General features: G+C 45.3%; 1 protein-coding gene across 5 annotated transcripts in view; it reads right to left on the bottom strand.

Annotated features, from left to right (window-relative positions):
- UBR4 (ubiquitin protein ligase E3 component n-recognin 4) overlaps nt 1-27,978 on the bottom strand; it is a 127,595-nt gene that overhangs the window by 23,137 nt on the left and 76,480 nt on the right. For all 5 annotated transcript variants that reach the window (XM_080654323.1, XM_080654322.1, XM_080654324.1 and 2 more), the window contains 24 exons: nt 27,229-27,307; nt 26,185-26,430; nt 25,217-25,385; nt 24,355-24,499; nt 23,420-23,505; nt 22,646-22,733; nt 22,187-22,380; nt 19,968-20,207; nt 19,395-19,533; nt 18,570-18,695; nt 18,334-18,462; nt 17,375-17,718; nt 15,702-15,792; nt 15,271-15,355; nt 14,974-15,101; nt 12,074-12,203; nt 11,804-11,961; nt 10,958-11,067; nt 10,215-10,356; nt 9,866-9,947; nt 9,380-9,553; nt 7,286-7,407; nt 6,144-6,341; nt 5,348-5,428 (listed from right to left, as the gene is read on the bottom strand). In XM_080654323.1, the coding sequence (XP_080510449.1) occupies nt 5,348-5,428; nt 6,144-6,341; nt 7,286-7,407; nt 9,380-9,553; nt 9,866-9,947; nt 10,215-10,356; nt 10,958-11,067; nt 11,804-11,961; nt 12,074-12,203; nt 14,974-15,101; nt 15,271-15,355; nt 15,702-15,792; nt 17,375-17,718; nt 18,334-18,462; nt 18,570-18,695; nt 19,395-19,533; nt 19,968-20,207; nt 22,187-22,380; nt 22,646-22,733; nt 23,420-23,505; nt 24,355-24,499; nt 25,217-25,385; nt 26,185-26,430; nt 27,229-27,307 (3,486 nt within the window). The remainder of the gene's footprint in view (nt 1-5,347; nt 5,429-6,143; nt 6,342-7,285; nt 7,408-9,379; nt 9,554-9,865; nt 9,948-10,214; nt 10,357-10,957; nt 11,068-11,803; nt 11,962-12,073; nt 12,204-14,973; nt 15,102-15,270; nt 15,356-15,701; nt 15,793-17,374; nt 17,719-18,333; nt 18,463-18,569; nt 18,696-19,394; nt 19,534-19,967; nt 20,208-22,186; nt 22,381-22,645; nt 22,734-23,419; nt 23,506-24,354; nt 24,500-25,216; nt 25,386-26,184; nt 26,431-27,228; nt 27,308-27,978) is intronic.

Raw genomic sequence — 27,978 nt, forward strand, 5'->3', positions numbered from 1 at the left:
CAGTGAGAGAGAAGCAAAAATATGCAACAGGAGAAACCAAGATGGCGGCATAGGTAAACACCTGAACTTGCTGCCTCGTACAACCACTTCAAAACTACAACTAAAAGACAAAACGGACATTATCCAGAACCACAGGAAAGCTGGCTAAGTGGAAACTCTACAACTAGAAGGGAAGAGAAAAGCACACTGAGACTCAGAGGATCTGCGGAAGTAAAATGCAGAGGCACGGAGGCGCGCATGTGCGCGGAGAGGGCTGGCAACTGAGTACGCGGCTGGCTTTTTCAATCTGCAGGGAGACACAAGCTCCCATCTACTCTGAACTCCAGTTCCAGGCGAGACTCTGGGGACCCAGACTCATACGGGGAGAAACTGGACTGTCTGGCAGCAGGCGGAACACAAGGGCGGCTTCCTCTCAGAGATGCTTGCAGTGATTACTGAGGGACACTGAGACCCGGGGGCCTCTTAGGGAAGGGCTGATGGGAAGCCACTGCTGTTTGCCCCGCCCTGAGACTCCACCCCATCCAAGCTGTGTGCAGAGGCTTTTGCATATGAATGGCCTGGTCCTTTGAAATCTAAACTTACCTAACAAACTGCAGGTGAGTCAGAGAGACCCAGAACATCCAAAAGAAGGCCTAAGGCCCCACAGCAGCTTGCACTGCTTCACAGCTGGGCCTTATCTGGGCACCTCCAAAACCCTGAAAAGAGGAATCTGCAGATCTCTCCATAGCTCCTGCTGGGTGGCCTCAGGTAGAGGCTAAATTAGCACCTCCTTGGAGATCCAAGAGCCAGAGTAGGACCATCCAGATTACAACTCCTCAGATCCATAAGGGACACACTCAGAGGGGAGACTCAGTGAGCACCAAAGCCCCACTGAAGCAAGTCTTGCCTCATAAGGGTGTCTCTATCACAGAAGTTCTCCCATCGTAGACACAGCTGATCCTCATAGCCAATTGTCCTGGAGGTCAATTCCTCCCAGTGATACCAACAACAATCAAGACTTAACTACAAGACTGTGCACACAGCCCACAAAGGGGTGCACCAAGAATGTCCACCTTAGGTGATTGGGGAGGCTGAGCCACTGGGCCCTATAGGACACCTAACACAAAGCCACTCCATCAACCCAGGGAAGCAGCCAAAATGCGGAGACAAAGAAACATGTCACAAATGAAAGAAATGGAGGAAAGCAAACTACTGGATATAGAGTGCAAAACCACAATTATAAGGTTACTCAAAGAATCTTCTAGAAACCTCCGAGAAACTTAGTAAGACCTCCAAGGAATTTAGTAAGAGCTTCAAGGATCTTAATGAGAATGCCAAAAAAAATGGAAAAGGACCAGTCAGAAATTAAGCATACACTGTCTGAAATAAATAATATACAGACATTCAACAGTAGACTAGAGGATCCCAAGAATCAAATCAAAGATTTGAAATATGAGGAAGCAAAAAACAGCCAACCAGAAAAGAAAAAAGAATCCAAAAATATGAAGATAGTGTAAAGAGCCTCTGGGACAACTTCAAGCATACCAACATCCGAATTATGGGGGTGCCAGAAGAAGAGAGAGAGCAAGATACTGAAAACCTATTAGAAGAAATAATAACAGAAAACTTCCCCTACCTAGTGAAAGAAACAGACTTACAAGTCCAGGAAGTGCAGAGAACCCCAAACAAAAGGAATCCAAAGAGGACCACACCAAGACACATCATAATTAAAATGCCAAAGGTAAAAGACAAAGAAAGAATCTTGAAAGCAGCAAGAGAAAAACAGTTACCTACAAGGGAGTACCCATACGACTGTCAGCTGATTTCTCAACAGAAACTATGCAGGCCAGAAGGAAGTGGCAAGAAATATTCAAAGTGGAGAGAGAAACCAAGATGGCGGCATAGGTAAACACCTAAACTGCTGCCTCGCACAACAATTTCAAAACTACAACTAAAAGACAGAACAGACACCATCCAGAACCACAGGAAAGCAGGCTGAGTGAAAATTCTACAACTAGAAGGAAGGAGAAAAGCTCACAGAGAATTGGAGGTACGGCAAAGGGGCTTTGTGCGCGCAGAGAGGAAGGGCGGCTGAGAGCCTGGCTGACTTCCTCTGGCGGAAGGGGGAAGGAAGCCTCTGACCGCACTGAACCCCAGTTCTGACTGCACTGAACCCCAGTTCCGGGCGAACCCCTGGGGACCCACGCTCTTCTGGGGGGAGTCTGGACTCTCGGGCGGAGACTCGAGCTGGGAAAGACAGAAGTCTGAAGGCGCACGCGCGCTGGTGCGCACAAAGGCTGCGGGGGTTGCCACAGGCTTTCCCTAGTGGAGGGGAGTCAGAGGATTCTGACTGCACTGAGCCCCAGTTCTGACTGCAGTGAACCCCAGTTCCAGGCGAGCCCCTGGGGACCCACGCTCTTCTGGGGGGAGTCTGGACTCTCGGGCGGAGACTCGAGCTGGGAAAGACAGAAGTCTGAAGGCGCACGCGCGCCGGTGCGCACAAAGGCTGCGGAGGTTGCCGCGGGCTTTCCCTGGTGGAGGGGAGTCAGAGGCTCCTGACGGCACTGTGCCCCAGTTCTGACTGCAGTGAACCCCGGTTCCAGGCGAGCCCCTGGGGACCCACGCTCTTGTGGGGGGAGTCTGGACTCTCAGGCGGAGACTCGAGCTGGGGAAGGCGGAGGACTGAAAGCGCACGTGCGCGCAGGGGCGGGGCTGAGAGGAAGCCAAGACTGAGGCTCCACCCCATCCAAGCTGAGCACAGAGGCTATTGCAATTTGGCAAGTCTAATCCTATAGGGCTGTCTCCAGCACCGGGCTTCTCCCAGCATAGACACAGCTGATCCTTACAGCCAACTGACCCGGAGGTCAATTCTTCCCAGTGATACCAACAACAATAAAGACTTAATTACAACAAGGCTGTACACACAGTCCACAAAGGGGTGCACCAAGAGTGTCCACCTCAGGTTAACTGGGGAAGCAGACCCACTGGGCCATATTGGAAACCTAGCACAAATATCTACCTTACCAACTCAGGGAATCAATGAAAATGCGGGGTCAAAGAATCAGATCACAAACGAAAGAAATGGAGGAAAACAAACGACTGGATATAGAATTCAAAACCACCGTTATAAGACTTTTTAAGAATATCCTAGAAAAGGCCGATAAATATAACGAGACCCTCGAAGATATGAAAAAGGACCAACTAGAAATTAAACATACACTGACTGAAATAAAAAATATTATACAGAGACCCAGAAACAGAATAGAGGAACACAAGAATCAAGTCAAAGAATTGAAATACAAAGAAGCAAAAAACACTCAACCAAAAAAGCAAAAAGCAAAAAAAAAAAATCCAAAAAGTTGAAGATAATGTAAGAAGACTCTGGGACAACTTCAAGCGTACCAACATCAGAATTATGGGGGTGCCAGAAGAAGAGAGAGAGCAAGATACTGAAAACCTATTTGAAGAAATAATGACCGAAAACTTCCCCCACCTGGTGAAAGAAATAGACTTACAAGTCCAGGAAACACACAGAACCCCAAACAAAAGGAATCCAAAGAGGACCACACCAAGACACATCATAATTAAAATGCCAAGAGCAAAAGACAAAGAGAGAATATTAAAAGCAGCAAGAGAAAAACAGTTAATTACCTACAAGGGAGCACCCATACGACTGTCAGCTGACTTCTCAACAGAAACTATGCAGGCCAGACGGGAGTGGCAAGAAATTTTCAATGTGATAAATAGCAAGAACCTACAACCAAGATTACTCTACCCAGCAAAGCTATCATTCAGAATTGAAGGGCAGATAAAGAGCTTCACAGATAAGAAAAAGCTGAAGGAGTTCATCACCACCAAACCAGTATTATATGAAATGCTGAAAGGTATTCTTAAAGAAGAGGAAGAAGAAAAAAGTAAAGAGAAAAATTATGAACAACAAATACATATCTATCAACAAGCGAACCTAAAAATCAAGTGAATTAAAAACCTGAGGAGCAGAATAATCTGGTGAATATAATAGAATCAGGGGCATAGAAAGGGAGTGGACTGATAATTCTCAGGGGGAGAGGGGTATGGGGGGTTCATGAAGAGAATGGACAAAAATCATACACCTATGGATGAGGACAGTGGGGGGGAGGTAAGGGCAGAAGGTGGGGTGGGAAATGGGTGGAGGGGAGCTATGGGGGGAAAAAGGAGAAATAATTGTAATAATCTGAATAAAGATTTATTTAAAAAAAAAAAAAAGAAATATTTAAAGTGATGAACAGCAAGAACCTACAACCAAGATTACTCTACCCAGCAAAGCTATCATTTACAAGTGAACATCAGATAAAGAGCTTCACAGATATGAAAAAGCTAAAGGAGTTCATCACCACCAAACCAGTATTATATGAAATGCTGAATGGTATTCTTCAAGAACAGGAAGAAGAAAAAGGTAAAGATAAAAATTATGAACAACAAAGTGACAACAAATACATATCTATCAACAAGTGAATCTAAAAATCAAGTCAATAAAAAAATCTGAAGAACAGAATGGACTGGTGAATATAACAGAATCAGGGGCATAGAAAGGGAGTGGACTGACAATTCTTGGGGGGAAGGGGGCGTGAGGGGTGCACAAAGAGATTGGACAAAAATCTTACACCTATGGATGAGGATAGTTGCGGGGGGTAAGGGCAAGGGGGCGGGGGGACTGGGTGGAGGGGAGCTATGGGGGGGAAAAAGAGGAACATCTGTAATAATCTGAACAATAAAGATTTCTTAAAAAAAAAAAAAAAAAAAAAAAGGAAGAAATAAAGAAATGGAGGGGAAGGAACAGAGAGGTTAAGAAAAGAGGAGGGAGGGTGGGAGGAAAATACCTAAGACTTGCATGAGCAGATAGTACTGCAGTGGCCAAAAGGACCAGAGAGCTATGCTTCCTTCATTTTCTTTTCCCTCCTCAATTCCCCAACCAGTAGAACAGAAAATATGCTCCCCTGACAGCCACTGGGAAAATGTTCTGATAATTGAGCAGGCCCCCAAAAGCTGGGGATTCATTTCAGTCACGAGGTGCCTACACAGAAACAGTACGAGAGAGCAGGCATTCCTACCTCCCCGCCCCCCCATCACAGTGCTTCCTCAGACTTTGCTCAGCCTGGCTGCACAGCAGAAAACACTCATCCTTTCCTGAAGCTCTTCTACCTTCCCTAGCCAAGTGTTTCAAGCAGAGGGCAAGTTGCCTGGTTCTCTCCACAACCAGTCAGAGGAAGGGCAGCTTAAGAGCTGCTCCAAGCTGGGTAAGTGATGACCGAAGCAGCTCCTCCTGGTACAAGTCTGCACACATCAGAAAAGTAAAATCACACCTCCAAGCAGGAACACAAGCACATACCTCATTCGTGGTACACCAGACCTTCTTGTAAACTTCAGCCACAGGAAGGTCCAAACTAATGATTTTATTGTTCACTAGAAGCTGAATAGAAAAGTAGATGAGGCTGTTATTCCAGGTAATTGTAAGGCAAGTCAATTTCAAGATCAAAGGGCACTTTATAGCAGTGGTTCATACTTCATAATTTTTATGTGTTGAGGATCAATCGACTCTCCCTCTCTAAAATATGCACATGTGTGCACAACACAAAATTTTATGCACAATTTCTTGGGTTGCAAACACCCTTAACCCAAACCATGGATTCTGGGCTAAAAACCCCTGCTGAAGACCTTCTCTTAGCCTGAGTCCATTTTCAGGCTCAGCACCAGAAAAAGCCACTTTCTCTATTTCATCCAACCTGCTTTCACTAGGTATATATTAACACCAGACCCTAGAGGCTATCTACCAGAAGGTGCCAGATACAGAGCCAGTAATCTGCACCAGAGCTCATGTGCCAGTGTTTAGGGAAATTAATGGGAATCACTGGGAAGCCTCTGCCAGAGCAACAAGAATACTAAAAGTCTATCCCATGACAAGTGACAGCCACCAATCCTTTGCTTACCTCATGCCAGGCCTGGGGCAGAGCCCTTTAAAGGTAATTAACCTTTACATCAGGTAAGTGGGAATCATTGGCCCCCATTTATAGATGAGAAAGCTGAAGCAAGCTAGCTGCCAAACGTTAACCAGCTACTAAAGGAAGGAACTTGGATCTCATCTCAGCCCATGCTCTTAACCATAGCAGCTATCCCATGCTTGTTACCTCCATCCCACTGTCATCCTCCAGGAGAGCCACCAAGTCACAGTCCTGGCAAATCTTGTTCTTTATATCCCTCATAAGTGGCCCGATGCCTGGCTCGTTGCTGCTGTATGGGTTGCCAGGCATCCTGCCCTGTAAGAAGTCTTCTTGTTGGGGATCCTTCTCCAGGGTCACAAAGAACTCAGTGACTTCATTCTCCTCCTAAAGAGCAGAGAGAAGGAGGCATCAGAAAGGACGGCATAAAGATATGTGTAGAGGGATGGCAGCAGCCTTTTAGGTTTATACCATACTGCCTTGTTCCATAAACACTGAGGGAAACACACCAGACTCATCCAGTTCCCTACACATTTAAAGATATAAAAAATAGGAAGCTCGGGGTGATTCCAAAAATCCAAATATAATTCAAACAGCCGTAAATATCAAGCATCTCCTCTGAAACTCAAGGGTGGGCTAGGAGAGAAACCTAAGTAAGAAGGTGAGGCGTGACATGAAAGCTGTGTTACTGAAGTGAGGAAGAGGGGGCTTTCCTCCACCTGCTCGTCTCATGTGATGCTGACCGATTTGAGGCTAATGACTCTGATACTGATGGCCCTTGAGTCAAGAAAAGGGTCTCCTTTATATTACAGAGCATCAGACATGCCCACTCCCAATGACCTCTCATCAATAACTGAGGACACTGGTGTTTTTCATCCTTTCTCAATAACAAGAGAGGATCTTTGGCTCACACTATGCTTCTCCACAGCTCAGGCCAGGGAACAAATATTCATGCATGTGTACTCAAACCGGGGGAAGAGGGTAGTGAACATTTCTTATACACCAGCTCAATACTGTTCTTTCACAGCATATCGGACTGATATCAGTGGGATTCTGGCAATGGGAGGTTAGACCTAGGTTTTTAAAAAGGCTGATCTTACCTTATATCTAGGAAATAAGACCAAGGAAGGTCTTTCGATTTTTTATCATCAAGATCAGGAAAATTTATTATGAGGTTGCTTCTGGTTTTATGTCAGTGGTGGCTTCTAAAATGTTAACTAGATGGCACACAGCCGGTAAGATTGCCTATGACTACAATGGATCACCAAGAGATTTCAGGGCAGAAAGGCTCAGGCAGATGCCCCGAGAGCCTGGGAAGTACCACTGCTTACGGGATAAATGATGCTGCAGAGCCTCTCAAAGATGAAGACAGGAGTCCGGTAGTCATCCAGATTGTAGCGCTTGGCTGTCTCAATGCACACAGCCATGAAGGCCTTGGTTTCCGATTCTGTACCTGCCAGAAATCAAAGCAGTCAAGTCAGTTAGGGAAACCAATTCACACACAGAAACCAGGATGATGTTTTGAATGAAGTATCATCAGTGACAGAGTCTTTCTGCCTGGTACGTTTTTAAATGCCCTACATGGCAATATCAACAGTTCAACTGGAAACTTGAAGCTGATTGATTTTTATCCTCACACCACATTCTGTTTGAAAGCCTTAAACCCAAGTCAACACCATACATCATGATCAGTTGTGTACATGTCTTCCTTTCAGAATTATAACCTCGCATTGCTTGACCAATATAGGTACCTAAAAATGTCAAATATTTGACATTTTAACAAGATCCTAACTGTATTTCAGTCAAATCAAGAAGAAGTTATAAGCTTCATCCTAAATGATTAGTTGGATTGCCTTCTATAAGCCAAAGACATAACTTCAAGTCATACAAAGAAGAAATATCCTGTTGAAAAGAGTCCAAGTGACAAAGCGACAAACGAGCCATGCATGGCATAATAAAATGGCAACAGAAGGACCTCCGTGTCTGCTAATATAGCAGACTATGTTCCCTGACCTACTCCCCACTTAAAAATAACTTAAAATGTTGAATAAAAAGGTATCAGTGAACTGCCACACTAGCAAAGGCCAAAATCTAAGAGAAATCAGGAACCAGGAAAGTTAGCAAAACACTGAGTTGCTTTTGCCTTGAACTTTGGCTTCCATAACCTGCCAAGATCTAAGAGCCGGACACAAAGCCCCAAACCTGCCAGGGTGGAAAGTCTAGCGGGAATGCCCTGCACACACGTAAATCTGGTGCCCTAAAAGAGCTATACCTTGGTTTAAGGTTCAACTAGAAATGTCTCGCCTTTTCTCCCAGGCAAATAACTGACAGGAAATTGTCTTCCCTTAAAATGTGTCATTGAGTAGAGGGAGGAAAAAAAATCTCTGCAAACTCAGCCATTCAAAGGTTTGTGACTCATATTACCTCAGAGGTCTGAAAACCCAAAGTTTAGAACTTTGTTGAAGGCAAGCCCTGGGATGGCAGTGCCCTGAGATGCCTCATAGAAGCAGTTACAAATACTCTCTTTAAAAAAAAAGTTCTTAGACTCCAGTCTTGAAGAATTTCCAGATAAATCCTCAAAACACAATAAATAAATAAATAAATAAATAAATAAATAAATAATCATAAAATAGAAAAAAGTTTAAGGTACCATAAGAGCCAAAATAACACACAGATGAATCAGATTAATAAATATTTCAAATTTTAGAATTACCAGGCATAGAAATATGTTTGATATGTTGAAAGAGTATAAAAGGGATGGGAAATGTAAATAAAAAGCCGGAAGGCTATAAAATCTACATAGAACTATAAGAACACACTAGGTCAGTGGTCGGCAAACTGCGGCTCGCGGGCCACATGCGGCTCTTTGGCCCCTTGAGTGTGGCTCTTCCACAAAATACCACGGCCTGGGCGAGTCTATTTTGAAGAAGTGGCGTTAGAAGTTGTTTAAGTTTAAAAAATTTGGCTCTCACCACTGCACTACACTAGGTAGATTAAACAGGTAGCATAGAGTATAGGAAAAAAATTAATAAATTGAACGATAGAATAGAGAAAATCATCCAAAATCAGCATAAAGACACAGGGAGGTAAGCACTATGAAAGAGAGGTGAAGAAATATGGATGACAGAGTGAGTGGAGTTCCCAGGGACAAGGGATAATGGCTAAGGATTTTCTATAACCAATGGAAGACACCAACTTGAGAAGCTTTGGCCTCTTTCTGCTTGACTGAGCCCAGCTCTGGAATTTTACAACTCCAAGAACCAGTCTTCTCTTGAGAGAAGTTTCTCCTCCTTCTCTACTTGAATGCATGGACATGTTTGCACCCCTCCTCGGCTCTGCAGAACTCAGGGAAATCAGACTCGTGTGCCCAGGCAGACCCAGAAGGGACACGGGGGCCTTGGGCTCCAGGCCCCTGGCAGTGCTACCTGTGGTCATGTCCTCCAGCATCTCCAGCAGCATATCCTGGGTCTCATCGATCAGCTTGGTCCTCTGCACCACCAGCTTTCGCAGGCACAGGTATCCATTCAGCACTGTACCCACCAAGCGACTTTTAAAGTGCCTCTTGATGGATTCTACCTCGACAAACGAGGAAAGAAGGCCTGCGGGGACAAGAAAAAGTTGCTGCAAAAGCTCTGAATGAGAATATAAGCAGGGAAGGTCTGTGTCTTCAAAAGATAATGAACAACTCAAAAGCAGAAAAAAGCTATCTTTGTGGCTGACACAGAGCAGGTGCTCAAGGAGTGTACTAGTCAATAGAGAACAGGAGCTCAAAACTGTAAACCCACAGATAAAGAGAAAAATGCAGAACTTAAATGTGCACTATGGTCAACCTCAGCACCCAAGGAACTAAGGGTCAGTCCCCAAACTGCACCCAGGGTGCCCTAAAGGAAGGGCCTGGCGGCTTTCTCTACCTGTGAGACTCTTGAGGGCATAGCCCTGCTGCAGATCAGTGCTCAGGGTTGCCTCCTCCAGGGCCAGCAAGCGGGCTATCTCCTAAACAGGACGATAAGCACAGTTAGTGTGACAGCACTGCCAACGACACTCGTCACCTCCACCACCAGTCCAGAGCTTTCAGCATCAACCAAAGACACTCTGTGGTCACCATTGCTTTATTCCAATGATCCCTGAAGCTGAATCTTTGCAAAACTCCTTCCCAAGAAGCCAAGGGCAATTGCATTCATGTTAAGGGATTGCTTAAAAATTGGGAAGAGCCTAAGTGTCCCCAAGAGAAAGAGCTCTCCTGGCTGCAGGATGGGATACCTTGGTGATGAGGTTGCCCACATAGGGCAGGACTCCCCGCGCTGCCAGGTAGACTTTCCAATGAGCGGAAGTGATGAGCTTCTGGTAGAGAGCCAAGTACTCAGCGGCGCACTCGCCAGCTACGCTCAATTCGTCCAGGTAACTGCCATCGAGACAGACAGGGCACTGTGAGAACTCAAACAGCTCCAACAGTCTACTAGTTCCTTACACTCCTTCACCTTTCAAGTCTTCTGCCGTCCTTCGCCCCCCTTCCTTCCAGGTCAGAGGAAGGGCCCCTGAGAAAACCCAAACCTCCCACTTGGGAAGAACCCAGAGCACACAACAGGGAATGGGATGCAATAAACTATACTCATCTGGAATAAGCACCAAAATATGATTAGTGATTACTTGGGCAGCGAAACTATTTTTGACTGAACCACTTAAAAGGCAAGTGTACCATTATTTCAATAATGAAGGCTTTGAAATTAGACTGCCTGAACTCAAAGGCTGCCCTCTGGTGGAGAAGTTAATTAACCCCTTTAAGCCCAGGTTGCTTTGAAGATTAAATGCGATGATGCATGCCAAGCTTTCTTTAGGTGCTCATAAGCTGGTGCTGGTGCTTTATTACCACTAAAACTCAGCTTTTTAATTTCTGTGGTCTTAGGTGTGCCTCCCATCACTCCTATCTATGGATTCCCCTGGGAAAGCATAAAAGGCTCTAGATGAAGTCTAACCATTCTCCCCTTCCCACCCTCAAATCGTACCTGGTGAGGAGGTCAAGGACCTGCTGCTTGCGGCTGGGAATGGTGGCTAGAGCTTCCACAATGGTACAGGCTGCCTGCCGTGCTGCCTGCGTCGCTGGAGTAAAGAGCACCTACAGGGCATGAGAGGAAAGCCGCCTGGCTCAGATGACAGCCTCTCACCAGACCCCCAGCAGGGCAGTCAACTACCCCCCATCCCGAGACGTCGTCTGGGCACCTTCCAGGAAAAGGTTAAAGGCAAAAATCACCCGCTAACTAACATGAGATCCGACTGCCAGACTGGGAAATAGGCTGCTAAGGAGCCTTCTTCTTCATGGAGATTTTCTCCATCAAGTAATTTGGAGAATATACCTAAGATGACCGAACTGGGGAAAAGACAAGCAGGTATTTTCCCTAGTAAACACTTTTATAATTCCACTTCGGGGACACTCCATGTCAAGTATTTTTCATTTTACATATCAATAGACGAGAATTACTTTCATCCTTTAAAACATTAGATAGGAAGAAGAGGGAGAGGTCAGCAGGAGATATGAAAGACGGAAGGAGAAAGGGGACTGTGGGCACTGCGGCTCAGTCTATTAAGAGGTCAGGGAGGGAGCAGAGAGCAGGACGAGCTTGAAGAGAAGGGCAGAGGAATTCTGCTCTGGCCAGTGGTGGCTGCAACCAAGACCCTCAACCCACTCCCTATTTGAAAGGCAAATTGTGATTAGGGTTAATTATAAAAATAACGTTGGCCACAGATTCCTGTGCAAGAAAGCAAAGAGAAGGATCAGAAGCAGAGTAAAGTGGGAAAGTGCTCAGTATCTGGGGCCGGGCAGCTGGGCAGGGCCCAGGGGCGGAGTCACTCACTTGCCGTAGCCAGTTGTTATGGCCCAGTTTGAGATCCAAGGGGGAGGTCCTCTTTCCCCGACGACTCAGGAACTGCTTCCACCTCCACACGTACTTCTCAGTCAAATAGAGATGGTGGAGCTCCGATTTGCTTGGGGACTTCCCATTGCCATCTACCCCTGGAAGGCAAAAGGGTACAGGAGGAAATAAGGAAAAAAAAGTGACAGAAGAGGGGGATTTAGGACTGTCAGGACACGGGTTGGATTTCCCATCTTAAAGAAACAAGCACACCTCTAATAGGAAGACACTTCTTCCAGGCTTCATAGGATGCTTTGGGGTCTCTCTTGAGCCACAGTTGAGCCTGGGCATGGATCTCATTGCAGTAAGGCTTGACTGTAGTGAGGGCCTCCACAGGGACATCCTACAGGAGGAAAGTGGAACAAAGGGAAAGTGTGTGAAGCCATACTTGAGCCACAGCTCCGACAAAGTGGCACTGGCATCCCAAGGAGACATGTGCAAAGGCAAGAAGATCAGAAGGATCAACTGTCACATCTTTATGCTCAAATACATGTTCCTGTTAAAGCATTCTGATCCAATTTAGCAGTAGCATCTCCACTGAGCTTAAGATCACTGATTTGATTGTGCAAGGTAAGATGTAGCTGCTTCCTACAGACAATTCTATAGCCACATACACTAATTCCTTTCCCCAGGCTGACTGGCAGTTTCCCAACATAAATCTTCAAGGGGTCACTGGGCAGCCTGCAGAATTTAAAGGGCCACTACTAACCAGAACTCTAAGCCAGTGGTTCTCAAACTTTTTGACTTCAGGACCTCATCACTCTCAAAAAATCCATTACCTATCAACCTAAATGACATTTTTTATATTTTCCAAAACAAAAGAAATCTAGAGAAAGGAATGGCACAGTTTTCTATTTTTAAAAATAATTTAATGAGTGCCTTAATAAGACAGCTGGATTCTCATATTGGCTTCTGCTTCCAAACAGTAGTGATATGCTGTTTTGGTTAAGTATATGAAAAACACCTAGCCCTACACAGACATACAGTTGGGAAAAGGAAGAAAATATTTGTTGCTTTCCAATTAATTTTGGATTTTTTTTCTTTGATACTACACTGAAATTCAACAAATTATAGGTTCTTAAAGACTGACTGCAATGTGGAATCTAAAACCCATCAATAAACTTTTCATATTCCATTACACTAAAATTCATCTTTTACCCATGCATGATTCTGTAACATGCACTGGTCATTTGGAAAAATACATCAATTCCTCTTCAAGTGACAGGCTCACTTTATTCATTTGTCAAGAAAATGTCTGCCTGGCACTAATTCTGAGCAACCACAATTTGCCTGTCAGTTGTCCTTGCAAGCACAGGTGGGTTCCAGAAAAAGCACTAGTTCAGCTGGCATCTCCAATAATCACACGCGTGTTTCCTCAAGACAACCTTGCACTTTGGAGTGAAGCAGAAGCACTTTGTGCGTCCTTCCCACACTGTCCCACTGAAGAGTAAGGAGAACAGTACTCAAGAGTCGAGATTCACTGAAATTAATTTGCACTACTTCATCAGGAAGCTCTGGAATGAAACTGCATGGCAGTGAAGAGCCCATGAAGCTGGTGCCGCTGCCTCTTCTGCCAAGACACCAAGCAGTCTTACCAGCACTGACTCTGCACCATCAGCACAAACATCCACAGAGTGCAAAGGGCAAATTGTGACTTAGGGTAAATATAAAAATAATTATTGGCCGCAGATTCCTTGAATGTCTTGGGAATTGTTGGCTGCTCTCTCTGGGCTATAACTAAGCGTCAGCCTTGGAGGGTAACAACTCTGGGGAAATCTTTCACCTTACACTGTGGATAAAATGAGTTATGTGCGGATGAGGTTCTTCTATTCAATCAAGGACCAATTTCACTTGCTGGGAATCAGCTCTGAGGGGAAATAAACCTTCATCAAAGGGAAGGAAGGAAGGTACCTACCTCAGTGTTGTCTTTCCTGAGGACTGTCTGGGCAGCTTCCTCCCTAGTGTTTACCACTCTGAAAGCAACCTTCCTGCAATAAAGGCTCTGTTTCCCATCAAGAGATTCTATCATGATGGAGCAGGTCTTGGAATGGCCCAAGAACCACAATGAGGGGTTAGAGGCAGCAAGCCTCAGGCATGGCCAAGAGAAAAAATTATGGTGTGTATAGCTGGTACAGGCAAGCCTATCTGTGGCTTGGCTATATTCATTCACTTAACAATAATTTACTGAGTGGCTATTATATGCTAGATACACACTATGTACCGAACATAAAAAAATTATTAGTAAGACAGTCCCTGGATTCAAGGAACTTGCAGCCAGCCTAGCAGAGAAGTGGATATTCTGAGGAGCAGCTAAGGATCAAAGGAGTATTCCAGACAGAGAAGACAATATATATAGCCACAGCTAACATTTATTAAGGACTAACTTGGGCCAGACTCTGCTCTGAGAATTTGATCTTCATTAAGTCATTTATTCTTTACAACATTTCAAGGTGGAGACTCTATTCTCACTTTACAGATGGAAAAAGTGAGGAAACTAAGTTAAATAACTTCCCAAGGTCAAGTTATTGTTAAATGGAAGACATCCCTGCACACACGCATGGCAGAGGCACAGAGGCGGGAAGAACACCACGCTCTCAGGGAGCTGCAAGTCACCTGATATGATGGCAGAAAGAGGAGTCCTCCACGGTCAACCACTTTGTTCTCTGCATATATATTTTTTTTTTCTTTAATATTTTTATTGATTTCAGAAAGATCAGAGAAACATCAATGATGAGAGAGATGTTTCAGAGAAACATCAATGATGAGAGAGAATCACTGATCAGCTGCCTCCTGCACACCCCCTAATGGGGATCCAGCCCGCAACCCGGGCATGTGCCCTGAACCAGGAATAGAACCATGACCTCCTGGCTCACAGGTCGATGCTCAATCACTGAGCCACGCCGGCCGGGCTATATTTTTGTGCTTCTTTTACCCTTAACTTTCCTCTTAAGAAACCCTCTCAAAAATCCCAACCCAACTCCGCTGAACTGCGACAAAGGAAGCAATGGTGCTCCCCAGGTCAGGGGAGTTCAGATAGGGCAGAGCACAGTGCTGGCCGGGACATGGTAGGGGCTCCCACCCTAACCTTCCCTCAGAGACTCCCTGCCCAGTACCTTGTTCTTCTTGCTGGTTGGAGCAGGTGGTTTAATCAGCTTCTGTAAGATCCGCAGGCACATGAGGGTAATGTTCTCAACAACCACGGGGGTCTTGATGTTCACAGCCATGAGGAAAAGGCTGAGAGCTAGGGTCGGGAGGGAAGGCAGAGTCACAATCATAAAACACCTCGCAGCTGCTCCGCAAGGCTGTCCAAGTGTAGTCCCCACACCCCTTCCTCTCTGTGGCTGGGACTACACCTCGAGGCCTCCTTTCCTCTCTCTTAAAAGCTCCCAACCAGATTTCCCCAAACTCACCACAGCGCAACCGGAGCTCCCAGCAGCTGTCCTCCTTCGAGATAGAATCTGTCAGCAGCAGCATTTCATACTGAAGGCTACTTGCCTAGGAGGCCAACAGGAAGAGGCATGAGTAGAGAAGGGTCTGAAAGTCAATCCCAGGACTGGCTGTGGCCAAACTCTGACCCAGGCACTAAAAACTAAAATTTCTGGTCATAAGTGGCATCATCAGGGAGAGAAGGGAGAGAGGGAGGCCCTTGTACTCCATACGGCAGACCACCCACTTCTCTTTTCTGTGTGGAGTTGGGTCTAACCTGGCAAAATCACTCTGGGACATGAGTTTTGCAATCAAACATGCTGTTCAGTCATGACAACGGGACTGGCAGGGAGGAAACGAGGGAACAGAGAAGGAAAGTGAGGGAGGAGTCAGAGGGGACACCTGTCCTGCTCACCAGATCAGGATTGGCCCAGTGGCCCTTCAGGGCTGTGGAGACTTTGCCAATGATCAGGTCATTCATTTGCTGGGTGGCTTCTGGATTGTCTCTGCAGAAGCAAAAAAACAGGGTCCTGTTACTCACCATTGGCTGTGCCCCTTCTTCCCACCTGAAGGAGCCCAAAGAAGAGGAAATCGATGTCTAGGGCTACCTGGCCTTCCCAGGGGCAAGTCTACAGCATTAGTCCACAAGACCCTGGTGTGTAGTAAAAAGCATATGTCACAGCCGCCTTTCCTGGGAGGAGACCCTGGCTGGGAAGGAGCAGCACCAACATAGGGGAGATTGTGTCCCCACCCACGTCCCAGGCTGCAGAGCCCTCAGGTGCCAGGTGGTGTAATCACAGTCGCCAGATCTAGGCGTTCTCACTCAGTTTTGGCCACAACTCTTTCCATATCTCCTCCAACTGCCTCCATTTCCCACAAGGCATCCATGGCCCTTTGTAATAATGTCTACATTAACTATTACAAAAAACGTAAATTGTATTACATCACTTTCTTGCTTCCCAACACTTGCTAAATAAAATCCAAAGTCCTTAAAATGGCCTACAAGACCCTTCAGGATCTGGCCCCTAGAGACCCCTCACTAATCCCCACTCCCCCGTTTCCCCCACAGTGCTTCTTGGGCCTCCCTGTTGTTCCCCCTCCATTCCTGGCACAGCCCTGCCTCTCAGCCTTCCACTTGTGTTTCCTATGCATGTAGCACAGCTTGCTCCTACTTTACACAGCTCTTTGCTCAAGTATGACACCCTTAGAGGTCTCCCTGGACCACCCTATCCTATACAGCAACCCCTTCCACAATCAGGGTCACCACTCCAGCTTTACTTCTCTTCACAATCTAACCTCCTGACACTGTATTGTGGAATTATCTGTCCACTGCATGAGGGCAGGGACTTTGTTTCATTTACCACTGTAACCTCAGAGTCTAGCACAGTGCCTGGCATTCAGCAGATGGTCAATAAATATTTGCTAAATGAGTGATAAAACAATACAATATTTACCAACCACCCAACCCATTCCAGAGTTTAAGTCACATACTCAGTATATATCCACATCCAGCTCTGGGCACTATATGGGCATTCTTTAAGTATTCAACAAACGTGAGTTATTACACGAATTATTTTCTTTTCATCCTCACCATTAGTCTTGAAGGTATTTACTATTATCAGTATTTTCTAGATGGAAGAAAACTTGGGCTCAAGGAGTTAAGTAATTTGTCCAAGGCCCACAGTACAAAGTACCAGATACTGAGCCTGGGTCATTCTGACCCAGAGTCCAAGTTCTTAACCACTAGGCTCCACTGTCTTCTTTTTGGTGAGTTTTAAGTCTGAGTGCCCAGTCACTCCCTTCTCCCCCTCACTAGAACTCAGAGACCATTTCCTCAGGAAACCACACTGAAACCAACAAAGCCCAGTATAAGCCAATTACACTACTTACATGGGGTTTCAAACATCTCTAAGTTCATTCATCTACACCATGGACAGCTCCCCATTTTCTCCTCCATGATAAACTAGCCAAACTGTCTGGCAATGAGAAGCATAATTCTTTGCACCCTCTAGTGTTCCCAGCATCACTGCTGCCATCAACCCTGGTGTTAGCAGGAATTACTAGCCCCACCACGTTGCAGGCTCTGACCGAGTTAGGAGGCACATGAGCTGGCGGACCTCCTCCCGCATGGCTGCAGAGCCTCGGCGGAGATTGTAATCAAAGAGCTCCCGGATTAGGCCCTGGGAGACGAGGATGTGCCTCAAGGCTGGATTGGAGGCCAGGGCCCGGAGCAGTGTGATACAATGTTCAGTGACAGCCGAGGCGCAGCCATAGCACTTGGTGGAGGACGTGTGGCCACAGCTCAGGACGGATAAGGCCCGGTACTGGCTGGCAGTGAAGGTGGGCTGCACAGACGTCCGGGAGGACTTGGTGGCCGCTTCCCTCTGCTGCAGGTCATATTCCAACAACTCTTTGCGTGAAGCAAAGACTTTCTAAGGAAAAAAAAAAAGACAAAAGAGAAATAAATTAGCAATTAAAATAAGGAGGAAGAGGAAGTTAACTAGAAAGCTTTGGTTTGGGGGGAAAAAACACACTTTACATGTATTTCTAATTTAACCTTGATAATCCCACCAGTTACTTTATCCCCATTTTAGAGAGATGGAAACGGGCTTAGAGGGGTTGGCTTGACCAAGGTAAGTGGCAGAGTCAGAAAAGCCTCTGATCGCAGGCAGATGCCTTTAATTCCATTGTCAGATTCTCGAAAAGAACAAAGACAAAGGTCAGAACCGCAGGTACATGTAGCAAAGAAGGCACACCAGCAATCTGAGTGGCAAGGATACTAGCTGCTCTCCTTGTCTGCAGGCAGCCTCCCACTCCATGGAGATCAACATTCCACCCGCTATGTGGCCCACCCTGGTTGAAGAGAGTTGGAACTCCCTGCCCTTCTAGCCTGCCAAAATCACCTATGTCAAAAAAAGGAAACAGAATCTTGGCACTGGATTTTTTAAAACCAGTCATCCAGGATCTGAACTGCTGGACAAGAGCAGCAGGGCTACTTTGAAAGCAATTCTCAATAGCACACTCTAAAGGCGCTCCCATTGCTCTACCTGAATGATTTTGGAAAGTTCATCGAAAGAGTTCTTGCAATCTCCACAGTACTCCTGAGCCAACTGCAGGATGTAACGATTCACACTGGCTGAAGTGGAGCTGATGCCCCCAGCTGAGCCCGAGTCATCCTGCAATCCAAGAGGGAAGCTGTCAGCTTTCCACTGAGAGATCGTCTTACCTGCGACAATCTTCTGATCATGACCCTCTTCAAATGCCCCTTCCAATCTGGGATTACCTGCGGCTTCTCAGGAGCTGCCTCATTCACTTTGCAGAGCAGGTTCTCCAGCTGTGGCCGATGTCCCATCAGCTGATGATATACTCGATCAGCTTTGTCCAGAAGTGTATTGATGTTGGAAACAGCCTAGACAGAAAAAGACATGGATGAGCGCATGAAGGCTTTTCTATGCGATGCCTTTCCCTGAGGGATCTGTTCACTGAAACATTTCCTATAGGGCAGGTGCTGTGCTCCATACAATCTTTCTCTTCTTCAGAATAATCCTGTGAGACAGGCATCTTATTTCTAATTATTTTTAATAAAACTCGATGTACATGTATAATACCACACACATATAAACAAGCACTGCTGAAAAATGGTTTATGGCAGGTCACACAGTATTAAAATGTACAGCTGGAACTAGAATTTTGGTCCTCTGACTCCAAAGCCCACCCCTTTTCACTCCTACAATATCTAGTCCCATCACATCATGATGGCTGAGAAGCGGCCCCTGAATAGGCTAAAACTGAGGGAAGACCCACAGCTGCAATACGAAGCAGTCCACGGAAAAAATGCAGGGCAAGCTACCCAGCTTCTTTCCACTTTTCCAAATCTAAAGTTATTTGCCCCTTGAGATATTCTAGTTTATTACCAACATTTCTCCAAAACCCTAGGCCAACCATGTGTTCCAATATATCTCACTTCATTATTTGCTTCCACCCAAAAGCTTGGCCCTGAAAATAGTCCCGAGTTGAAGATTGGGGCTTGAAGGAAAAGCACACATCCTACATCAGCTGTAGAGAAAGCTCAGATCAAAGCCCGAGTCTAGGACAGAAGTGGCCTCACCTTCTTCCGGTCTTCTTCATTCTCAATGGGATCCACTGCACAGCAAGGCTTGGCATAGAGCATGAAGTCGAAGCGAGCATATTTACAGAAGCCACAGGCATTGCAGAGGAAGGGATCCTTTTCATCATAATTGATGGATCTGAAGAACCAAAGTGTTTGGGTCAGGGGAGGAGCAGAAGTTTGGTGGTATAGGGATGACCCAGGGAGGAAACGTATTTTATCATGTCTATACTCTGGAAACTATTGCAGGGACTACTGGAGGGACAGTAACAAATAGGTAAGGATGACTTAAGCAACCAGATAACAAGAAAGGAAGACCAAGAACTAAACTTAGGGGACTCCCGCACCCCGCAATCACAGGTTGGGCAAACGCAAACACACACACACACACACACACACACACACACACTCCACTTTTCCCCCTGCCTCCCTCCTTCTCTCTCTACCTTTGTACTTCACGTTCTACATACCCATAATCCTCTAACTCAGACACTGAAATTGCCCACACTGACTCTTACAGAAAGATACAAGGAATGTTCATGGCCCTGGCCCGGGCAACAACTACTCGCTTACCTGCATTTGTGACACTGGTAGACATTCTCTCCACAGTTGCCGCACACCCCGGGGTTGGCAGGGACGGAGGCACTACAGCGTGGGCACTGCAGGGTCTCTGTGGAAGCCTGGTAGTTTTCATAGAAGTCTGCAAACTCAATCATCAGGTTGGAAGCCACAATGGGCAAGGGCAGGTCAATCTTCACCTCTGTCTGCCCAGGGGTCAGTTGAACTTTCTTGGCTTTGTGCCAGCGAGCAGGCCTAAGAGAGACAGTGTCAGATAGATGGGCAGAGACCTGACAGCCTCTCATTTAAGGCTCAGTGATGACGGTCTGATGAGACAAAGATTGTTCCTATGTATTTTTCTAGGGCAATGAAGTGGTTACTCTAAGAGCAGGACATCTGGCAAATAATAGCACCCTAATTTTTTAAATATTTTCTACTACCCTTTCTCTATAAAAAAGGATAGAACATACAAGTGCTTTAAGATGTTCCATATGATAATTTTTGAGATTCCAGAAAAACAGAAGTTCTTATCAAGGCAAGACCGTACTCCAAAAGTGTTCCACACTGAAGCCTGTACCCTCAGAGAAGCATGATGATTACTGCCATAAGTTCCCATCACAACAACTACCTCGGAAGGATAAAGCTCAGGTTGCTTTAGAGAGGCAGAGGGACATACCAGAATCTGGACCAAGTGGCAAACAGACTCATAGAGAGAAAAGGCATGTAATTATCTACAATTAGAGCCAACTTTAACTAAGCACTTACCACGTGGGCTCTGTTCTCAGAGTACATACACACACACACACACACACACACACACACACAGAATCTTTAAAATAACACCTTGAAAGTGAACTTATCTCTATTTAAAGTTAAGGAAACTGAGGCTACATAACTCCTCCAAGGTCAAAGATGAGCAGAACAGAGATGTGAATCCACAGTCCTGTTCCGAGTCTAAGTGCTCTCCCAGCAGCTGCACTGACTCTACACAAAGAACATCAAATCCCCTCTGCGGAAAGGAATGAGGTTATCCAAAAGAGCAGCTTCTACTTGCAGGTCACCAGTGCTTTCCAAAGGTGGCCATTTGTTGATATAGTACACTCCAGCTTTATTCTGCTTCTTAGAATGCCAACACTTCCATTCTATGTGCAGAACAGCACCCCAAGTCTTTTTCTTTCTTTCTTTTTTTTTTTTATTGATATTTTACAGAGAGGAAGGGAGAGGGATAGAGAGCTAGAAACATCGATGAGAGAGAAACATCGATCAGCTGCCTCCTGCACACCTCCCACTGGGGATGTGCCCGCAACCAAGGTACATGCCCTTGACCGGAATTGAACCTGGGACCCTTCAGTCCGCAGGCCGACGCTCCATCCATTGAGCCAAACTGGTTTCGGCTTTTTCTTTTAATTAAAAAAATTTTTTTATTAATTTCAGAGAGGAAGGGAGAAACATCAATGATGAGAATCATTGATTAGCTGCCTCCTGCGTGCTCCCTACTGGGAATGGAGCCTGCAACCTGGGCATGTGCCCTGACAGGGAATTGAACCGTGTTCATGGGTCTACGCTCAACCACTGAGCAACACTGGACAGCAGCACCATAAGTCTTAATATTCAGGCAGTATCTACTCATGCCCAACAGCAATGCCTGAGACTTCAACAAGAGATCTGTCTCTGTAAAAGTCAGCACTGTAACCTGCTAGTACCTTCTTTAGCCCATATATGACTTGCCCTGATTCAAACATTGGCATCTATGAGCTAGAAAGATCCAACGTCAGCAGATATAGAGGGAAGGCACCATGTAGAATTGGAAGGACTGTGTACTAGAAAAACTTCTGGAGAAATACTGCTTGCTCTGTGAGCAGGAGAATAGCATCTAAATCCAAAAAACGACAACTGCTTCCCAATGTAGATGGTTTTATATAAAAATGAAACTGCTCTAGTTAGCATGGGTATGAGAAGCTTGGCGTGTCCCTCACTAAGCTTCCCCTCCCAGGCAAGCTGTTGAAGAACTTCCATTGACCCCGAGGGCTCCCTGGACATGATTTTAAAATAACCTTTGTCGACATCCTCAGGAACTGGCATTTCACTTTTGTCCCCCAGTCATGACTGAAGTGGATAAGAGGATCTACTGGACCTGTAGGGATGCGCTACTTCACCAGATGCCAGCAATCAAAGCCAACAACAGGTGGGAAGCCTTCCAGCCTCCCCCACCCTCAAGTTCAAAGAGCCCGTACTTGTTTTTCAGCTCCACGATGGCCTGCACAGTTCGATTGTTGTAATAGAGGTTGATAGTTCGCACCATCTTGGTCCGCTTCAGGTCTCCAATTTTCACCGTCACTTTGCTGATGGTGTGGCTGCCAATGAGCTTTACAACCTGCTGGGTGGTGGTGTACCGGGTGTCCACTTTAATGGAAGACAGCTTGATATACTAAACACAAGAGGACACACAAAACACTGTATTAGTTCAAGGCTAACAGCTCAACCTGTCTTCTTCAAATTCATCACTGTAACCCACTCTTCATCCATGGATGAAATTTCTATTTAAGGTAACAAGTGTAGCAGGTAAGGATTCACACCCCTGGCGACCAAGCATGAGGAGAGGAACACCTATGCGGTAACAACCAATCTCTGGAAGTAAGAAACCCACTGGCCCTGTGAGCCTCAGGACCATCCATGTTGAAGATGTCACTTACACAAAACGGCACTTCTGGGTTATTACACACCAGGCAGGGATCACTCTCCAGGTAATAGCCATCAAACTCCACTAAGCCAGACAAGGTGCTAAAGAAGAAACCAGTCTCAGCATATAAAGAAATTTTCATCTTAGAAAGCACTGAGCTTCATAAAGAAGCCATGAAAAGGCCATGGCTCAATATTCCCCCAGGCAATCCCCACCCTAGTAAGAACATAAAGACATGTGAAAAATGCCAACAGGTTTGAGAAGTCACAGGAAGGAAATTTCACATAGAAGTTTCCTGTTTCTGAGCTTTCCCGAGGTCAGGGGGAATCCTAGAAAGTTTAAGGTTTGACTCAGTCACAATTAAAAATACTAAACATCATTGAATTATATATTTAAAATAGGTGAATTCTGTCCTATGGAAACTGTACCTCAATAAAGTTTGAAGGGGAAAAAAACAATAGTCACTATTAAACCTTGGAAACAATAAATTGTCAGTTTAACCAATATTCTCTTTCAAAAGTTTTTTTTAATGTAGCCATTTTCTGTAAACTTGTCTTATTTAGACTTAGACTCTGGAAACTAGAGATATTTTTAAAAAATTACTGCTTATCAAACCCAAATTCAGCAGTTATATTTTGAGTAACTTCTATGTGCAAGGCCCCAGCTACAAGGGAGGGATTCAAAGACCAACTAGACAGGGGCATATTGATTCGCATGTAAGAGCCAATCAACGTCGAGAGAGCAATTTGGCTAAGCTTCAATAGGGAGAAAGCAGAACAAAACTCACTTGTAAATGTTTGAGTTGGGATGGTTGGTAAGAATATGGTTTTGAGTCCGCAGAATCTCCACAGCCTTCTGTGAATATTCCTTCAACTGAAACAGAAGTCAATAAAGGACCATAGTTAAAGCCCAAGGGAAGTCTTACTGGAAAAGACTTTTGTCTTCTGCTTTCTAGATGATACTGCCCCAGAAGTACCAGACTTCTCAGCCCCCATCAGAATCATACAAAACTGGGCCTAATTCCTAATCATTTAAAGGATTCTACCTTCTTTAGAAGTTCCCACAATCTTATGATAGTCCACATTTTTAGACCTTGTAGAAGAAGATAAGTTTGATTCTCAAGGAGAAGCCATGAAAAGGTTTGTAGAAACACTCTGGGGAATGTAATCAGAGCTGTTAGAAACCCAGAGAAGCACTGTCTTTCCCAAGCACTTTTAATGACTTGCATTTTCTTCCCGCTTGATCTACTTATATTGGCTAAACCAATTTCAGATTGTACTATGTGCTAGTGTATATTACCTACATAGTATACACACTGGGAGTGCATATATATTTTTACAAGAGGTTTCATATATGCACCCCTTTTGGGTGTTGGTCATAATGTTCTTAACTCAAGAGAAAAAAGGTTAACCTGACTGGTGTGGCTCAGTAGTTGAACATCAACCTATGAACCAGGAGGTCACAGTTCGATTCCTGGTCAGGACACATGTCCAGGTTGCAGGCTCAGTCCCCAGTAAGGGGCGTGCAGGAGGCAGCCGATCAATGATTCTCTCTCATCACTGATGTTTCTATCTTTCTCACCCGCTCCCTTCCTCTCTGAAATCAATATGTGTGTGTGTGTGTGTGTGTGTGTGTGTGTGTGTGTAATTTTTTTTTTTTAAGAGAGGGGGGGGAAAGGTTAAAATGACGAGTTAGCCCTTTTGACCATAAATCAACTGTTACCTTTTTCTCTGTTTGTGGAGTTTTCAAGGAGAAATATCCTAGTAGATCCACAAACTGGGCAGCCTTACGGCCATAGGCTGGGAGTTCTGGCCATATGGACCACATCAGATCTAGCAGGAGCTCTTGTTGAGATTTGCTAGAGTTTCTGTAGATAAACGGCAGTTCATATTACCACACAGCAGAAAGCCCTGAGGTTCTTTATCAAGGCCCAGGTACTATTTTTGTAGGTGTAGCAATTTCCCCATAACTATGAGTTAAGTTTGAATGGTTTTGTTGCTCTTTTGACAATCCACCCTAACAGACGTAGCACAGTTCTTTCCTGTCTTCGGGAAGTGGTTTATTCCCATCATCCAACATTACTCAATGGCAGTAACCAAGCTTTGTTAGCCTAACACAGTGGTCGGCAAACTGACATGCAGCTCTTTGGCCCCTTGAGTGTGGCTCTTCCACAAAATACCACGTGCAGGCTCACACGTACAGTGCAATTGAAACTTCGTGGCCCATGTGCAGAAGTCGGTTTTCGACTCTCAAAAGAAATTTCAATCATTGTACTGTTGATATCTGGCTCTGTTGACTAATGAGTTTGCCGACCACTGACCTAACGAGTCAAGCCCGATCATTTTACAAACTTCTAGAAACATAGCCTTCTTAGTGGGAAACAGATAATCTCTTGCTTAAACATCAGTTTAATACTAAAAATCAGATAACTCAATGAAGAAATCTGTAATAGTTAAGAGGATGCTCAGGCTGGTAAAATATTGACACTGTGACCATGAGCGTGTAACATAAAACCAAGTCAGAACTACACCGTCCACTCTGGTCCCAGATCCATGAAGACTGTCAAAACCGCCCTGGACCCTACCTGTAGATATGCAGTGTCAGGCAGTGGGCCTGCCAGCGCACCGAGGAAGAATTGGACTCTAACAGGAAGCAACGCAGAAATTGGACCAAAGTTTCCTTATCTGCAAATTTGTTCAGTTGGTTCACCAGAGCTGTGCACAGCTGGTCCTCCTGGCTGCCTGAGCTCTCACCTGCAAGATCAAGGCAAGAAGAGTAGGGGGAAGTGGTCCAGAGTATCACTGCCAGCACTAGCATATACAGAGGGAGGGGAGGCTGTCCATGTCTAAACGTTTGAGCTAAATGGTTATAATTTGAAAACAACTTTCAGTTGCTTCCTGGGAGACAAAAGGTCAACCTCAAAAGGGACATATAATAATGCTACCCCCCAAAAAGCAGAAAGTGCCTATAATTAGCCTGGCACTGAACAAACATAGTTACACTGGAGGAGAAATAACCTATCGAAAGCTTGCTACCAAACACAGTCAATATTACTATACGCCTACTTGAACAGAGAGATCTGAATAATTAATTGAGAGGATGTGAATACATTCCTTGCTTTCCACCCCTGATCACCTGTCTCAGGCCTCCGAGGACCATGAAAAGCAGTTAAGCAGAAAGGCACTTGCATTTCTGATGGTGAGAAGTCGAGTAAAACAGGTTACATTTACAGAGCATTCAACAGTTTACAGGGCACATTTCATTTCACACTGACAAACTTGCCACAGAACAACTGTTACTATTTCACAGAAAAAGAAACTTGGCCTAGTAAAAATGTTGTCTACTTTGACCTTTCCTATTACGCTCACTTAGGATGGGAAGGCACACTGTTTTTAAGGTGTCACCTTCAATGTAACTGAAAATGAGACCAAAAGTAGAGCCCAGAGGTCATTTGGGTTTTAGGTCCCCTTTAAGTCAGGATGAAAGACACTTCAGAAGAGAATAAACCTTGTGCTCCAGGAGAGACTAGAATATATCACCCTGGTCTCTTACCCTCTTTCTCCTTTTCCTTTTCTTCTTTCTTGCTCTTTTTAGTGGAGGACTTGGACTGTGTCGTGGCTTGTCCAGAGCTGGAGGCCACAGGGGCTGAGGAGGAGGAAGAACTGGAGGACGCTGTTGAGGCCGCCAGCGCAGCGAGCACTCTGCTGCCACACAGAGCACAGGACAGGAGCTGAAGCAGCACTGGACACACCCCCTCGTCTACCAGGAAGCTGACTTGGAGGAGGAAGTACAGGACGGCTGCAGGCAGAGGAGAGGGGCTCAGCTCTAAGATTTGATGACAACTCAACTTACATGCAAGGACTGGAGCAACTTCTCCATATGGTCAGGACCAGCTCCTTCTCTAAGTTCTCTCCGCTGAGTGCTGCCAAGAAGAACTTATATCCTCTAAGAAAATACTGACAAGTATCTTAACACTACGTAGAGAAATGACTGGTAAATATTGACACTGTGACCAGCCCCACTTCTTTGAAAAAGATGATTCTGTAGACTCCGTATACTCCTCTATAGCTTTTTGCCAGCCCCACTTCTTTGAAATATTTTGCCAGCCCCACTTCTTTGAAAAAGATGATTCTGTAGACTCCGTATACTCCTCTATAGCTTTACTATCAGTCTAGAGGTCAGATACTCCTACTTTGTGCCCCTGTGGCACCCCAAATCTTGTCTATTGACCCTAACCACCCTTTTAAGTTTTTACTTGTCTTCTTTGCTAGGCAGAATTCTGTCTACACTGTCATGCGCCACATAACGATTTGGTCAAGAATGGACTGCATATATGACGGTGATATACCACAGAGCCTAGGTGTGTATAGGCTGCCTTATCTAGATTTGTATAAGTACATTCTATGATGTTCGCACAATGAATTGGCCTAATGACACATTTCCCAGAATGCCCATTGTTAAGTGCCGCATGACTACCTATCTTGGTCATGGCTTTATATCTCTAGCAACCAGTTTAGTCCTTGGCATATAGTAGCCTCAGTAAGAGTTCCTGAGGAATGAATGAATAATGCAACCAAAAGGAGCAGCACTGCTTACAGTCGTCTTTGATGCAGAATTTCTGCCAGTTGATGGTCCGCTGGGCAGCAATCTCTGCACAGGCTTTCAGGTGCTCCATCTGAAATGGAAACCAATCACCAAAAATGAGTAACCCCGCCAAGCAGCCCACCTGGTACCTCACCTGCTGCCTTGAGGGGTCCTCATCTAGTTTTGGATGCATACTGAATATGGCCCTCTGTGCAAAGTTAATCCAGTGCGCTGGTGAACCCGGGACCAAGGCCCACACACGAGGCTCTTGCCACGCCTCCTAGGTTCAACTCCCCACCACACAACGGCCCTTTGTTTCCAGGCATCCTTCAGACTGCTTAATAATGCAGCAGGGGAGATGGTTTTCCATGACTTGGAAACCACAAAAGTTTACTTTTTTTCTTACTAAAAGCACAACAGTAAGGACATTAGATCAGGAGTCCTTAATAATGAAGTTGTTCCTTCTGGATGCTCCTACGCAAAATATTCAATTTACTTCCCAAAGTCCAAACAATTCATCTTCAGGCAGTAAGACATCATTTCTTTAGCATTCAAGGACAAAAATCAGAAGTGTACAAATTTCAGGTTGATCCTGTCCATGATATGAATAAGTAACAGTGGTGAAAAATCCAAGTCACCCCTCCTCATAACGGATGAGCCACAGCCAAGTAGGGGAGGGAACATAAGGGGAAAATCTCAGACCCTGAAGCCAACTACACATGGTGGTGTAGCACCCAGTCAGGTATTACAGATTTTCCCTGA

This window comes from Plecotus auritus (genome assembly GCF_963455305.1).
Source record: "Plecotus auritus genome assembly, chromosome: 2".
NCBI lineage: Eukaryota > Metazoa > Chordata > Mammalia > Chiroptera > Vespertilionidae > Plecotus > Plecotus auritus.